The sequence below is a fragment of the Myotis nattereri genome (genome assembly GCF_964212035.1).
Source record: "Myotis nattereri genome assembly, chromosome: 4".
Classification (NCBI taxonomy): domain Eukaryota; kingdom Metazoa; phylum Chordata; class Mammalia; order Chiroptera; family Vespertilionidae; genus Myotis; species Myotis nattereri.
Window position 1 is genome coordinate 73,708,643 of NC_138079.1, and position 14,170 is coordinate 73,722,812.

At 44.8% G+C, this 14,170-nt stretch overlaps 1 protein-coding gene across 1 annotated transcript in view; it reads left to right on the forward strand.

The window, feature by feature from the left end:
• The first annotated feature begins 7,790 nt into the window (after nucleotides 1-7,790).
• The window catches only part of SNX24 (sorting nexin 24), a 131,341-nt gene continuing 124,961 nt past the window's right edge, over nucleotides 7,791-14,170 (forward strand). The window contains exon 1 of the mRNA XM_081088813.1: nucleotides 7,791-7,923. Within this exon, the coding sequence (XP_080944939.1) occupies nucleotides 7,864-7,923 (60 nt within the window). The 5' untranslated portion in view covers nucleotides 7,791-7,863. The remainder of the gene's footprint in view (nucleotides 7,924-14,170) is intronic.

Here is a 14,170-nt window from a genome sequence, read left to right on the forward strand (position 1 = left end):
CGGGGCCATGGTTGGAACCTGTAATCCAGGTACATGCCCTTCACCAGGATATAGAACCGAGATCCTTCAGTGCCCGGGTCAACTCTCTAACCATTGAACAACACCAGCGAGGGCAGCGTCCTGTTGTTTTATAGATGCAGTGTCTCCCCCCCTCTCTCTCTGAGGATATTATTAATAGTTTACTTTTCAGAGTTTTTTCCTCCCTGTTTGTTTCCTCAAAAATTTTTTTTCCACGTTGGTCTTTCTTCCATGTCAGATGCCTTCCTGAGATATATGTTAATCTTTGGATGTGTCCTCATGATTAACAGTGGGAATTGAAAGCTGATTAGAAGCTCTGGGTGTAGACATGGGCCTGCCAGATTTGAGTGTCACTGAAGAGTGATCTCATTGGGCTGTTTGTAGGGAATTTCCAGGGTTGTTCTCTCTAGATTTTTCCTCTTGGGCTGGTCACATTTCCCAGAGAATACTTCTCCTGTTTCCTGCCTGGAAGGTACAGTTGTGGCTGCCAGCCTCTGCAAGGTTCCAGCATTGGTCATTGGATATGTATATGGTCACTTACCCCAGATTCCAACTATTTTCTGGTAAGTTTCCATGTCCTCGGCTGGGGCAGTCAACTTCCAATGCAAAGACTCTTTCCCCTTTCTCAGATATGTCCTCCAGAATTATACAGAGTGGGAAGAAGGGATTAAGGCAGGGGTGGGCAAACTTTTTGACTCGAGGGCCACAATGGGTTCTTAAACTGGACCGGAGGGCCGGAACAAAAGCATGGATGGAGTGTTTGTGTGAACTAATATAAATTCAAAGTAAACATTACATAAAAGGGTACGGTGTTTTTTTTTCAATAGTTTTACTTATTTCAAATGGGCCGGATGCGGCCGGCGGGCCGTAGTTTGCCCACGGCTAGATTAAGGGATCTTCCTGATTCTTAGTTTTCACTGAGCCTTATTTTAGCTAACTACATCCCTTTCTAGAGGTACCTGCTGTTCCGTCTCTGAGTCTTCAGGGTGTTGTACTGTGTAAATCAGGTTGACGTTCAGCTTTCCACTGCTGGCTTAAATTTAGCTTTTTCTGGTTTGGTAAAAGTTACTTCTCATCCATCTGTTCTCTAGCTTACAAAAATATTGTTGCTGTTCTCTCCTGTTTTTCCTATCTCTATGGGTTAAAGAAAAAAAGGAAACGGGAAAAATTCCATATAGTTTTACTGGGGCTGGAAGAAGGAGTGAAATTAGTTATGTACATTCAGTTTGCTATCTTAACACAGAAATCTTGTCAGGTTTTTAGACTGTAACCTGGTATTCATAGTACAGATACATCAACATATTTTTACCCATAATATAATTTGTTTCCAATTTTTTGTCATCATAAATAATGCAGTATACTTATACATACCTTTCCTGCCCTAAACATATGGAGCTACTTCTAGAAGTGAAATTTCTGGACTGAATGTGTGCCTGTGAAATTAATAGTTATTGTTAATTTGTCATTTAAAAAGGCTGCCCTAGTTTACCATCTTACCAGTAGTACTCATTTCCTCACTTCTTTGCCAACACTGGAATAATCTTTGAAATTCTTACCTATCTAAAAGTTGAAAAAAATGATACCTCATTATTTTAATTTGCATTTCTTTGACTACTGCTGGATTTAAGCAAGTATCGCTGCTCGTGGTTATATGCTGGCTAGCCTCTGATGGTCCCAATTAATTATTGTCTCCTGAGTCTTAAGCCATTGTGTAATTCCCTCCCATATTGAATAGTGCTAACCTGTGTAACCAGAAATGATGAAGTATGTCTTTTGAGGGTAGGTGATAAAAAGTCTTACCACTTCTGCCCTGAGCTCTTTTGGATCTTGCTTTGGGGGAAGCCAGGCTTGATGTCTTCAGGACATTCTAGCTGCCCCATGGAGGGTCAAAGTGGCTAGGAATTAAGGCCTTCTGCCGACAATCAACATGAACTTGCCAGGCATGTGAGTGGACCACCTTGTGTGCATCCTGCAGCCCAGTAGAGTGTGGAGATGACTGCAGCCTTGGTGGGCATCTTCACTGTAACCTGAGATGCTCCCAGATTCCTGACCCACAGAAACTGTAAAGGATGATAAGTATTTATGCTGTAAGCAGCTAAGTTTGGGAGTAATGTGGTAATAGATAACTAATACATATTTTTTTGGTCCATTTAAATTCTTCTGTAAATTGTCTATTCACACTGTGTCCATTTCCTAGTGTGCCGTTAAATTTATGTAGTTGTTCTTTCCAGATGAAATATACATTAATCCTTTGTTACACATATAGTAAATATTTTTCTTAGTTTATTGAAAGTTTTTAAACTTTGTGGTATTTGGTTTACAATAATTTTAAATTTTTATCTAGTCTAAAATATAACCTTTCCCTTAATGTCTTTGACATTTTGTATATTGTCTACCTTAGAGTTTTATAACTTTGGTTTTTTTTTCATAGAGCTTTTTACTATATATGGAATTCATTTAAAAACCTATTTTATTTTCTCCCAATTGGGTAGTCAGTTATGCATACACTATTTAATATACCATTTATTTAAACTATTTTTAAGATTTATTAAAACTTTTCTGCCGAAACCGGTTTGGCTCAGTGGATAGAGCGTCGGCTTGCGGACTGAAAGGTCCCAGGTTCGATTCCGGTCAAGGGCATGTACCTGGGTTGCGGGCACATCCCCAGTAGGAGATGTGCAGGAGACAGCTGATCGATGTTCCTCTCTCATCGATGTTTCTAACTCTCTATCTCTCTCCCTTCCTCTCTGTAAAAAATCAATAAAATATATTTTAAAAAAAAACTTTCCTATTTAAACATTTATTAAAACTATTTAAATACTATTTATTGAATAGCTTACCCCCCACTCCCCACCACAGGTTTGAAATATTATTGTTATTTCATACCATGTTTCCATATATCCAGAGATCTGGTTCTGGACTATTTGGTTCCCTTGATCATTGTTGAATTCTGCTCCAGGATCACACAAGGTTTAATTACTCTTGTTTTATAGTGTGTTTTGATGTCCTGTAGATTAACTTATTCTCTCATTCATTTTCTTTTTGTTCCAACTTGCTTGGTTATTCATTTTTCAAATGAATATTAGAACCAGTTTGTCAGTTTTCTTAGCTTGTTAGAGCCTTGATTGTATTAACTTCGTAAGTCATTTTGATGAAAGCTTACATCTTTAAAGTATTGATTCTTCCCATCCAGAAACATGATATAACTACTTTCAGATCTTCTTTTATGTCCTTTAATAAAGTTTTCTTTAGTTTTTTTCATATTGTTCTTGCTCATTTACTGTTAAGTTTATTCTTAGACATTCTAAGTTTTTAATGCTGTTATTAATGAAATCTTTTGGTTTTCCATGTTATTTTTCTAATTGGTCAATGTTGGTGTGTAAGAAAGCTATTATATGTAAAATCTATTGATTATATATGTTGATTTTAATATCTGGCAACCTATGAAACTTATACTAATACATTTTGTGAAAGTTATTGACATTACGATGATGCTTCCTCGTATGATGTTAAATGGGATATTCTTTCAAATTTATCTTTATTGTTGAAAGTATTACAGATGTCCCTCTTTTTCTCCCATTGACCCGCTCCACCCTGTACCCATCCCATATTTGCTGTGGTGTTACGGTAGTTAATCTTTACCAAATTAAATAAGTGTCTTGCTAATTCTAACCTATTAAGAATTAGTAAGAGGTTTACTGATTTATTAACTTTATAGTAACTGTTCGGATATTCATTTTATTTTCTAATTTGACAATATTGAGAAATACATCAACAGATTTCCTAATGTTTAACCTTCTTTATGTTGCCAGGATAAGTCTTATTTGGTTATGATGTGTTGGTTTCATAATTGAATTTTGAGTATTACAATACATTCTAGGTAGATTATGGTCAAAATTTCTAACATAAGTTGATATTTAAAACAGTTTATCATTAAATTAGCTGAAATATAATTCTACCCAATGTGAGGTAAATGTGGTATTTTTAGTGTAAGATTTGTATACCCAGATTCCAGCAGAATTTTATTATTTTGCTTATGTAAATTTTTTGCTTTTATTAACAAATACTAACTATTCAGTGTCTTAAATCTGTACTTGCCACATATTTTTATTAATGTGGTTGAACAGATAGACCCTCAAGAACACCCATGTATTGAGAAGGCTTGTATATATTTTCAGCAAGGCAAATTAATTATATATAGCTATTAGAATATAGCAGATAGCTTTCATTTGGACCATCTGTCAGATCTTCATGGACCCACACATCTCTGCCTCTTTAACCCAGCTAGTCAATAAGTAAACCACACCAGACAAAAACAGATGTGCCAGGCTACTAACAGACTGCTTTGGAAGGATGGTGTAGAAAGCATCTTAAAATACTGACCAGCAAGCTATAGCCCAAGGATTTTATGATTACACTAGAGGCCCGGTGTACGAATTCGTGCATAGGTGGGGTCCCTCAGGGTGGCCTGTGGAGATCAGGCCCCCAGCCTCGCAGATCCAGCTTGTGCCCTCAGCCTCGCAGCCCCACAGCCCCACCTGGCAACCTGCCTTGGTCTGGCACCGCCCACTCACCTGCTCCACCATCCCTCCTACAGGGCAATTGATCAGGGCAGGGTCCCCCACCCAGCTCCCTCAGCGCCGGGCGGCTGAGCAGCAGCCCTGCCCCCCCACTGCCACCGCCGCTGGTCGCCATCTGCAGGGCAATCGGCGGGGTGATTGGCCCCGCTCGCACCTGCCTTGACCTGGCGCCACCTGCTCACCTGCTCCACCATCCCGCCGCGATCCCACTCTCATCGGGGCCCATTGGGACTGGCAGGGCCTCCACTGCCACCCACTGCCAGCACCGCATCACCAATGCCTGCCATGTTTCATGCCGCCCCCTGGTGGTCAGCGCACATCATAGCAAGCAGTTGAACTCCTGGTCAAAATCTCCGTCGAACTCCGACTGCCCGAGGGGACAGTTTGCATATTGGGCTTTTATTATCTACTAGAGGCCTGTTGCATGAAAAGATTCGTGCAATAGGCCTTCCCTTCCCCTAGCTGCCGGCGCCGGTTTTCCTCCTGCACCCGGGACTCAGGCCTTCGCTCTGGCCGGAGGCACCTTCAAGCCTCTCACAGCTCTGGCGGCCGGAGCCGCCTTGTCTTTGCTCCACCCTTCGCGCCTACGTATGCAAATTAACCGCCATCTTTGTTGGCGGTTAATTTGCATACCTTGTTGATTAGCCAATGGGAGGCATAGTGAAGGTATGGTCAATTTCAATCTTTGTCTATTATTATATAGGACTAGAGGCCCCATGCACAAAATTCCTGCATGGGGGGGAGTGTTCCCTCAGCCCGGCCTGCACCCCCTCACAATGCAGGACCCCTTGGGGGATGTCCAACTGCCTGCGGGATCGGGCCTAAACTGGCAGTTGGACATCCTGCTCACAATCCGGGACTGCTGGCTCCTAATCGCTCACCTGCCTGTCTGCCTCATCACCCCTAACCACTCCCCTACCTGCCTGATCACCCCTAACCACTCTGCCTGCCTTCCCGATCACCCCTAACCGCCTCTGCTCAGCCCCTGCTGTGGCAGCTTCATCCGGAAGGATGTCTGGAATGATGTCTGGAAGATCGTTTGGCTGTCCAGTCTAATTAGCATAGCCTGGACATCCTTCTGGCTCTATAAAAATAAAAGCGTAATATGTTAGTTAGACCAGATGTCCTTCCGGATGACCTTCAGGATGAAGCAGTGACAGTGGCAGCAGGAGCCAGGGTCCGAGGCAGCTGTGGTGGTGGTGGTGGTGGGGGGGGGGGGCCTGAGCTGAGCCTCTTGCATGAATTTCGTGCCTCGGGCCTCTAGTATAGGATAATAGTGGGTTACATTACTCACTGAGACTTTAATAATCTGTTTCAACCAATCTTGAAATTCTTTTTGGGCCTTCTGCCATCAGGAGCCATTATTTTTAAAAATAAAAAAACAGAAACACTACTTCTTAGTCCTTATAAATCTTATTGCACATACCACTTCCTTGTGGAGTTGTCAGGAGTTTTCAATGAGACATGGTATGCAATGGCATAGTAAAATACCTGCTGCATTCCACTGGTTTTGTAGAGATGAGTATTTAAATTTATAATAATAAAAGTGTAATATGCTAATTAGACCAGACGTCCTTCCAGATGAAGCCGGGGCTGGGAGGGAAGCCTGGGTCCCGGGTGCCAGAGGGAAGCCGGTGCTGGCAGCCGGGGGAAGGAAGGCCTACAATTGAACAAATTTCGTGTATTGGGCCTCAAATGTTTATATAAAGCTTTCAAGAAAATGTGCCAGGCCCTAACCAGTTTGGCTCAGTGGATAGAGCATCGACCTGCAGACTGAAGGGTCCCAGGTTCGATTCTGGTCAAGGGCATGTACCTTGATTGTGGGCACATGCCTAGCGGGGGGAGGGGGTGTGTGCAGGAGGCAGCTGATGGATGTTTCTCTCTCATCGATGTTTCTAACTCTATCCCTCTCCCTTCTTCTCTGTAAAAAATCAATAAAATATATATTTTTTTAAAGAAAAATGTGCCAGGCAATATGGCAAGCAGGGAATAACGTGGTGTGTGTGTGTGCGTGTGTGCGTGTGTGCGTGTGTGTGTGTTTTAAGGGTACTTTCCCCAAAACTCAGTGGGTAAGGGAGATAAATAAATCACACAATACAGTGTGATAGTCACCAGAGGATCAGGGACCCTACAATCTGGGCTCCAGACTCAGACAGCATGGAGTCCATGGAGCTATTTGGTTGCAAGCGTGCCAGTAGAAGAAAAGAGGAAAGGGAGGTCTGGGCCAGGGCACAGCTTTGCTGAGGCATGGAGTTCTGAGAGGCAGACACAAATTGCAAGCGAGTGGGTGAGTAGGTGGGTCTTCAGATGAGGCTAACGTAGAAGGCTTTGCAGGGTCCACGTCATGCAGGCTCTTAAATCAAAGGGCCCGACTGTTCTCTTTTCCAGGGCTTAGGCTTAGGGTCTCATCACAAGCTTCAGAGCTTTCCTAGGTGAAAGGCCCCCTGGCTTCAAGCACAGAGTTAGGTGCAGCTGTTTGCCTGCAACACAAGAAGCTCCGCAGATGAGGTCACTTCTCTGACCCGCGAGTCACCTCCAAGTTTCTATTCTCTGTGCTCTAAGCTAAGGAAGAAACTCGGAGTTTACAAAGGTAACTGATCACTTCATCTTTTAGATACTTTCAGGTTATTAGGTGAGGCAGCATTTTAGAATCGGAGCAAGAAGCCCAAGCGTTTTTTCTCGGTGACCAGAAGACTTTTGGGCTAACTCAGAACGAGAATCGTAGGGCAACAGACAAGTTTGGGTAAAAGTTGGAGGGTTCGCTGCTATTGCCAGCCGAGAGTTAAAATGAAAATTCAGCCAACCAGCACACAATGAAGAAGCTCCATGCTTTTCTATTCCTCGCGGTCTTGCAATCTGGTCAGGATGATGTTTCCCAAATGGCAAATCCAGCTCCCGCCGAAGGGCAGGGAGCGCCCGCGGCCCAACCCCCGCGCCCGCGCGGAGGTGCGCACACCCTGCTCTGCAGGCTCGCAGGTTTCAGGCCCCGCCTCCTCCGGGCCCAGCCGGTCTCCGCAGACCTTAGGCCTGGAACCCGGGCGCCCGCAGCCCCGCGCCCCCGCTCCGCCGCTCCCCGTCCCCCGGTGCGGCGCCAGCCCGGCCGGAGCGCGCGGGCGGCGGGACCGCGGCGGACCTGGGTCCACGCCGCGCAGCCTCGGGTCCCGCGGGCGCAGGGGAGAGAGGCGGGGCGGCGGGCCGGGGCGGAGCGGCGGCCGGGAGCCGGGAGCCGTCCCTGCTCTGTGTCCGCCGGCCGCCAGGCGCAGCCATGGAGGTCTACATCCCGTCCTTTCGCTACGAGGAGAGTGACCTGGAGCGGGCATACACGGTAGGCGCGGGCCCCGGGGTGCGGGCCGAGGCCGCGGAGTCCGGGAGGTGCCCCTCGGGCCGCCGCCGTCCCCGCGCCGGGGTCCCTGCGCTCTCTCCCCTCCCCCGGCCCAGAGGAAGGGCTGCGCCCTGGGGCGGTTGTCAAGGAAACGGGCGCCTCCTGCCCGCCGTCCCGGTGCCGCGGTTCCGTCCCTCGTACCTCCCTGCCCCGCTCCGGGTCTGGGAGCCAGAAGCCAGGGAGTGGGGTCCCCGGACACGGCGCTGCCATGCGCGCGCCGCCCGGCCTCGGGAGCCCGCTGGGCTGCGTCCCTCTGCGACCAGCTGCTCCCTCTGCCCAGACACTGCTGGCTGCGGCGGGTGGATGTGGGCTTCCAAGTTCTGTAGGTTTCATTCGGATGGATATGCTAATTTTAAAAAACAACCATTTGTGGTTATTAGCCTAAGTGAACACATGCGATGCTTTTAGATGGTTTCCAAAGTTTTTTTCCCCCTGGTTCCTTGCCATGAAATGGCTAAATGGGATACTTAATGAGCACCTGTTCCATACCTCGGACTAGGAGCTTTAAGAAATGAGAACCAGGGCCCCTGCTCTCCGAAGGGGAGGAGTGGGCGGGAGGGCGGAGACCAGGGCCTGGGACCTTTGGTAACAAGTTTAGTAAGTAAACCGTAGGTGGTTGGTTTCCCAATGAATTCAGACATCTTTTTCCAGACAGTCCTTGCTAGAGGGAGAAGTGCCTCTGGCCGGGTAGAGCTGGAAGAATTTATTTCCAGTTGTTAAAGAACTGGAGGGCTTTGGAGGAGGTTTCAGAGGGCAGCCTGAAAGTTCAGATTGTTATGTTACTCACTACGAATTCACTCACTTGCTAAACACCTGTTAACACTGATTTAGCAGCCAAGTATTTTGATCTCTCCTCTTTCCACAAGTTACCCGTTTTGGTGACAGCCTATTGGGTACCTTGTATTTTCATAGGAAGAATTAAAATCATTCTCTCAAAGGGATTTTTAGAATTAGGAGTCCTGTAGTGATTGGAAAAAAAAAAAGTCCAGGGAGCATGTGAGTTTTTAGAATTAAGTAGACTATTGGTCCAAGTGTCCCAAAACAAGTTGGGCTCCATGGTGGTCATTATTTTTATAGATAATACTTTCCCATGAATTAACCTGTGGTTAAACATTCTGTAGCTTCCTTTAAAAGGGGTGGGAGTTGAACTTAAATTTGAACTGTTGGAAGCTTTTTCCTTAGGCCTGAAACCTTGGCTGTCTTTCATTTTTTCAGCTCTCTCACCTCTCCCACCAGCATCAGCAGTCAGGAGGGCCCACTGCCTTTGGGGCATTCTTTAAGGATCTGAAGATAAGGCTGCTTTGGGGGCAAGTTGGTCTTCAGATGCAGGTGGTCTCAGTAGTCTGAGCTACAAGTTAATCACCTCCCCAAATAAGCACTTCTGAGTAGATTAAAATTAAGGTTCATTGGTCACTATTGATTTTCTTCTGTTCGAGCATCTGTGTTTTCCTCCCAAATCTTCAAATACCTTTTTATTTCCCGAGTTATTGCCAGGAACGTGCCGGACTCCAGGTTGCAAATTAAACTGATTTCAAAGGAGCCCCCCCCCCCCTTTTTTTTTTATAAACTTGTTAGTTTGAAGATTGCTTATGTGATGAGAGTTTGTGTGCTTTAAAAACAAAATCCTAACTTATTTAGCTTGGTAACCATATTGTTCAAGTTACCACCTGCAAGTGATATTGTCCTTAGTGAGTTTGTGAAGCAGCTTTTAGATACTTTGTTCCCTGTGAGCAACTATTTTATACTTGTACAGCAGCTTATTCATTCAGCAGATGTTAACTGAGGATCTGCTAGCATGTCTCTTGTAGGTGCTGGGAATAGCCATGAGTAACAGTTCATCTTTTAAAAAACAGCAACCTAGAGTTTAAAAAGATTTCCATTTCCTAAACAAGAAGTTGGTGAAATAACATATCTGTTAGTGTACCAATAACTTTTTACATTAGTGATTATGTTTGTGTATTAATTTAAAGAAATATACCGCGTTCTTACAAATTCAGCAATAGGAAGTTTAAAGGAGAAAAGGGTGGCTCTTCTCTCCTGCCTTCAGTTCTGTGCCCTCCGAGGTAATAAGCAGGAGAGCTTTCTTAGTGACGTTTCTCCTTGTGCTGTGACCTGTGCTTCTTCTGCCTTTGGATAAATGGCAGGATTTTACTATGACTCCTCCTCCACCTTGTGGATCTCTCTCGGTGTCAGTAGGGATAGGTCTGTCTCCTCCTAAGTAGGCGCACAGGGATCCTCCGCAGATGGAATGCACCGCAGTGTGCTTATCCAGATCCCTGTATGGCGTTGCTGTTTGTTTCTGATTTTTGGCAACTATGTCAGGTGTTGAAATAAGACATCCTGTGCATGCTTTTTATGCCTCCTGCTAGGAATTCTGTAGAACATTAACTGCAAGCGCTGCTGCTGGGCCTGTCTTTTCATAAATATTGCTCCATTGTTATTCACAAAGTTATGCTCGATGTACAACATAATTTACATTTAAAGAGTGAATCTTTTACCCTTTTAACATTTAAACATTTACTGTGAGCCTGCACTGTGCCAAGTGGGGAATTGAAAGATTGGAGTATGTTGTTTCTGCCCTCAGGGCTTCCCAGCCCGTTGGATGGGGAAGGTAGGGAAGGGTTAGGTAAGGAAGGTTTAGGTAGGAAGGGTTAAGGTTAGGAAAGGAAGGGTTAGGTAGGGAAAGGTTAGGGTTAGGTAGGGAAGGGTTAGGTAGGGAAGGATTAGGGTTAGGTAGGGAAGGGTTAGAGAGAAGGGTGGGGAAGGGAAGAGTTAGGGAGGAAGAGGGCAAATAGACTCTGCTTCATGGTATTGTGCTGAAGGGTGGGGATGGAGGTCGCTGAGGAATGCTGACTTGAAATCTGATTAGGTTTTTGCTGGGATTGTGAATTCTACAAAGAGGAAGTGCAGGGCAGATGCTCATCTCAGCAGAAAGGCATTTCAAACTCCCAGATTCTCCAAAAACAAAGGCAACTTCTAAATCATTTTAGTTTACAAAGAAACAAGAGAGGATATTGTAACAAAATACCGATGAAGTCAAATATTACTTCATGGGAAGGTTATTCTCTCCACACCAAGCTCCCCATCCCCCACCCCCAGTTTATTTCTTTAAATCTGTTTCCCTGCTAGGCTCTGAGCGCCTCAAAACTAGGACAGTGTCTGTCCCCACTGCTGTGCCCCAGTGCAGGGCCCATCACACAGCAAGAATGACACCTGCCTGCGGAATAAATAGTGAATGATCGAGTCTTTTGATAGAAGAAAATCAGCAGAGCAGGGTAATCCCTGACAGAGGGGCGGGGAGGGACCAGCTCACTGGCCTTGAGGGCTACAGAGGAGGATGAACTTCACCCTCAGACAGTGGGAAGTTTCGGGAGAGTTTTAAGGAAGGAAGTAACATGATGAGCTTTGCATTTAGAAAGATGACCCTAAAGCATTAATCATTTAAGAGAAGTTTGCAAAACTTCAGAAAGAAGAGGATGAGGGCCTGAACTAAGGCAACTTGGGAAGGAAAGGGGGTGACTACAAGCATCCCCAGGGTCTGGTGACCCAATGTGAGACAGCAGGGTGACTCCCATGGGTGTGGGTGGGTGGCGGGGGAGGGGGGCGTATTTCATCTGGGACCTGTTGAGTTTTTCATGGTGGGTGAGGCCATTTGATTTTAGAGTTCAGGATGTGTAAGATCTGGGCTGGAAGTAGGGCTCTAGGGGGTCACTCAGCATAAAAGATGAAAAAGTGAACAAGTGGATGTTCCCAGGAAGAGCAGGTGGAGTGAGGAAAGAGGGAGGACTGCAGGTAAAACCTGGAACTTGCATGAGCAAGGAATTATTCGTAGAGCATCTAGAGCAGCGGTTCTCAACCTGTGGGTCGCGACCCCTTTCACAGGAGCGTCGCCTAAATACATCCTGCATATCAGATATTTACATTACGATTCATAACAGTAGCAAAATTACAGTTATGAAGTAGCAACGAAAATAATTTTATGGTTGGGGGTCACCACAACATGAGGAACTGTATTAAAGGGTCGCGGCATTAGGAAGGTTGAGATCCACTGATCTAGAGGGAGAAGTGTGAGGCAGGAAGTGTGACGCAGGAAGAGAAGAAATGGCGGACACTTTACAAGAAGGAAGGAGCGCGATGTGGCTGAGCGGTCAGGGGAGGATGGAGGATGGAGAACCACCCGTCGGATGTGAGGGTAAGCAGTCCTGGGCGCCGGAACAGGCTAGTGTTTTCCATTTTCAGACACTGTTGGTTAAAAACAGCAAAACTGGAATTACTGCTTCGGTAACAACACAAAAGTTTGAATATATTAGATATTATTTAACATAGCGGTAAAAATTAAGGCATTGAATTAAGTAGTTTTTCAGGTTTATTTTAACTGTTGTGCTTAAGCGAATGCATCTTTCTTGGGATCGGACTCTTACTGATTACTTGATGTATCCTGCTTTTTAATGCATAAGGCAGTTTCAGGGATGCATGTTATACACAGGGATCATTATTGTTTTCATATTTTATGGATTAAAATACAAAAATAGAACAATATTGTGAGCCCCCATTTACTCATTTCTCACCTTCCGTATTTCACAATTTTTATCTTATTCACCACTCCTCATTTTTCCCTTTTTAAAAAAATTCTGGAATATTTTAAAGCAAATCCAAAGTATAATTTCTCCTGTGACTATTTCACTATGGCTATCTGACAGGTGAAGGTTTCTTAAACATAACCAAAATGAAAATTTACCACAAAATTAGCAGTGCCTTTATCTTGCCACTGGTCCAGAGTCTGTGTGCTGGACACATCGAAAGGCTAAAACTCAAAATGTCAGAGTTGGAGTAAGGAAAGTTTATTGATCAAGAAGGCTCAAACCAAGAAGCGGCGAGACCTAATCCTAAGATCCAGTTTAAGAAGGTATGGACTTCAGGCTTCTTTTATGTCAAGGGAAGGGAAAGTGGGAGGGACTGTTTGTATAAAAACTCAAGCCCCAAGCAGAAGTCCTCTCATGATGAGCATGTCTAACCCAGGAGCTATTACCCGAAGGTCATGGGAACAGTGCAGGCTTACACAAGAGGGAGTCACAGAGACCTTGCACTTCCCTGTTGCAATATAATCACAGCGCTAGCTGTTTTTGCTGTTCTTAACATTACCACAATGCAGATATTGCCTTGGCATGAACAGTGACCTGCAAGAAGTATTATTATTGCCATTTCCCATTTGTGAGAATGAGACTGGGAGGTTGAGGTAGGGGCCTGGCTACCTGAGAGTGGCCCTCCTCTCTCTGTTTGCTTTCATCCTCAGAGTAGCTTCCACCAGGTGAAAAAAAAATGGTAACAAGCTGCAGATTAAAAGACAATTTTTTAAAAATATTATAACATCTAGAGGAAGAGAGGAAGGACGTTTTCCCCCCAGAAGCTCTGAACAAATGCATCTCTCTTCCTCTCTCATGATCCCAGGTTGGTTTCTTAACTGACCTGCCGCCAGGGGAATCCTGGGTGCTGATTGGCTGAGGCTAGGGCTGACTGAACCAATCACCATGGCAAGGATAGGTTAACCAGAGAGTTAAAATAGTTAGAGGGCATCTGGAGCTGGGAAGGAGGTCCGTCATTCCTGCCACTGAACTCTATAGACACCACAGTGGGAGAGGTCGGAAGGGCAGTGAGGGCACAATGTCCACACAGCACCTTTCAATCACCCATTGTAAGCGTCTGCGATGAAGGAGCCCTTTGTGTAGCAAACACAAAGCCGGCACACTGCCTCACCCATGGGAAGCACGCAGCATAAGTGAACATTAAATACTTAATACATGCGGAGCGATTAAATCTAACATTTGTAAGCTATGTTGCTTAAGGACAACAAATACAGTTTGAAAATATTCTTGAACATTAACACACAGAATACTCCATTCCCTTAAAAATCAAAATAGGTACAAGAGGATTGGATTTTGTGCAAATATGGTGCTTAGAAATTTGGGGACAGAAGTAAATTTGTTTTCATTGAGCTAGAAATACATTTTAATCTTTTTTTCCCCAGTAGTTTTTACTTTGTGATTGATCCATTCTTTTAATGTAAACTTTTAATATTGAAATAATTTTAGATTTGCAGAACAACTGCATGGTTGGTCATGAGAGCTCCTATATACCCTTCTCCCAGGTTCCCCATTGTTAACATGACGCATTACCGTTGTAATGTCACAAC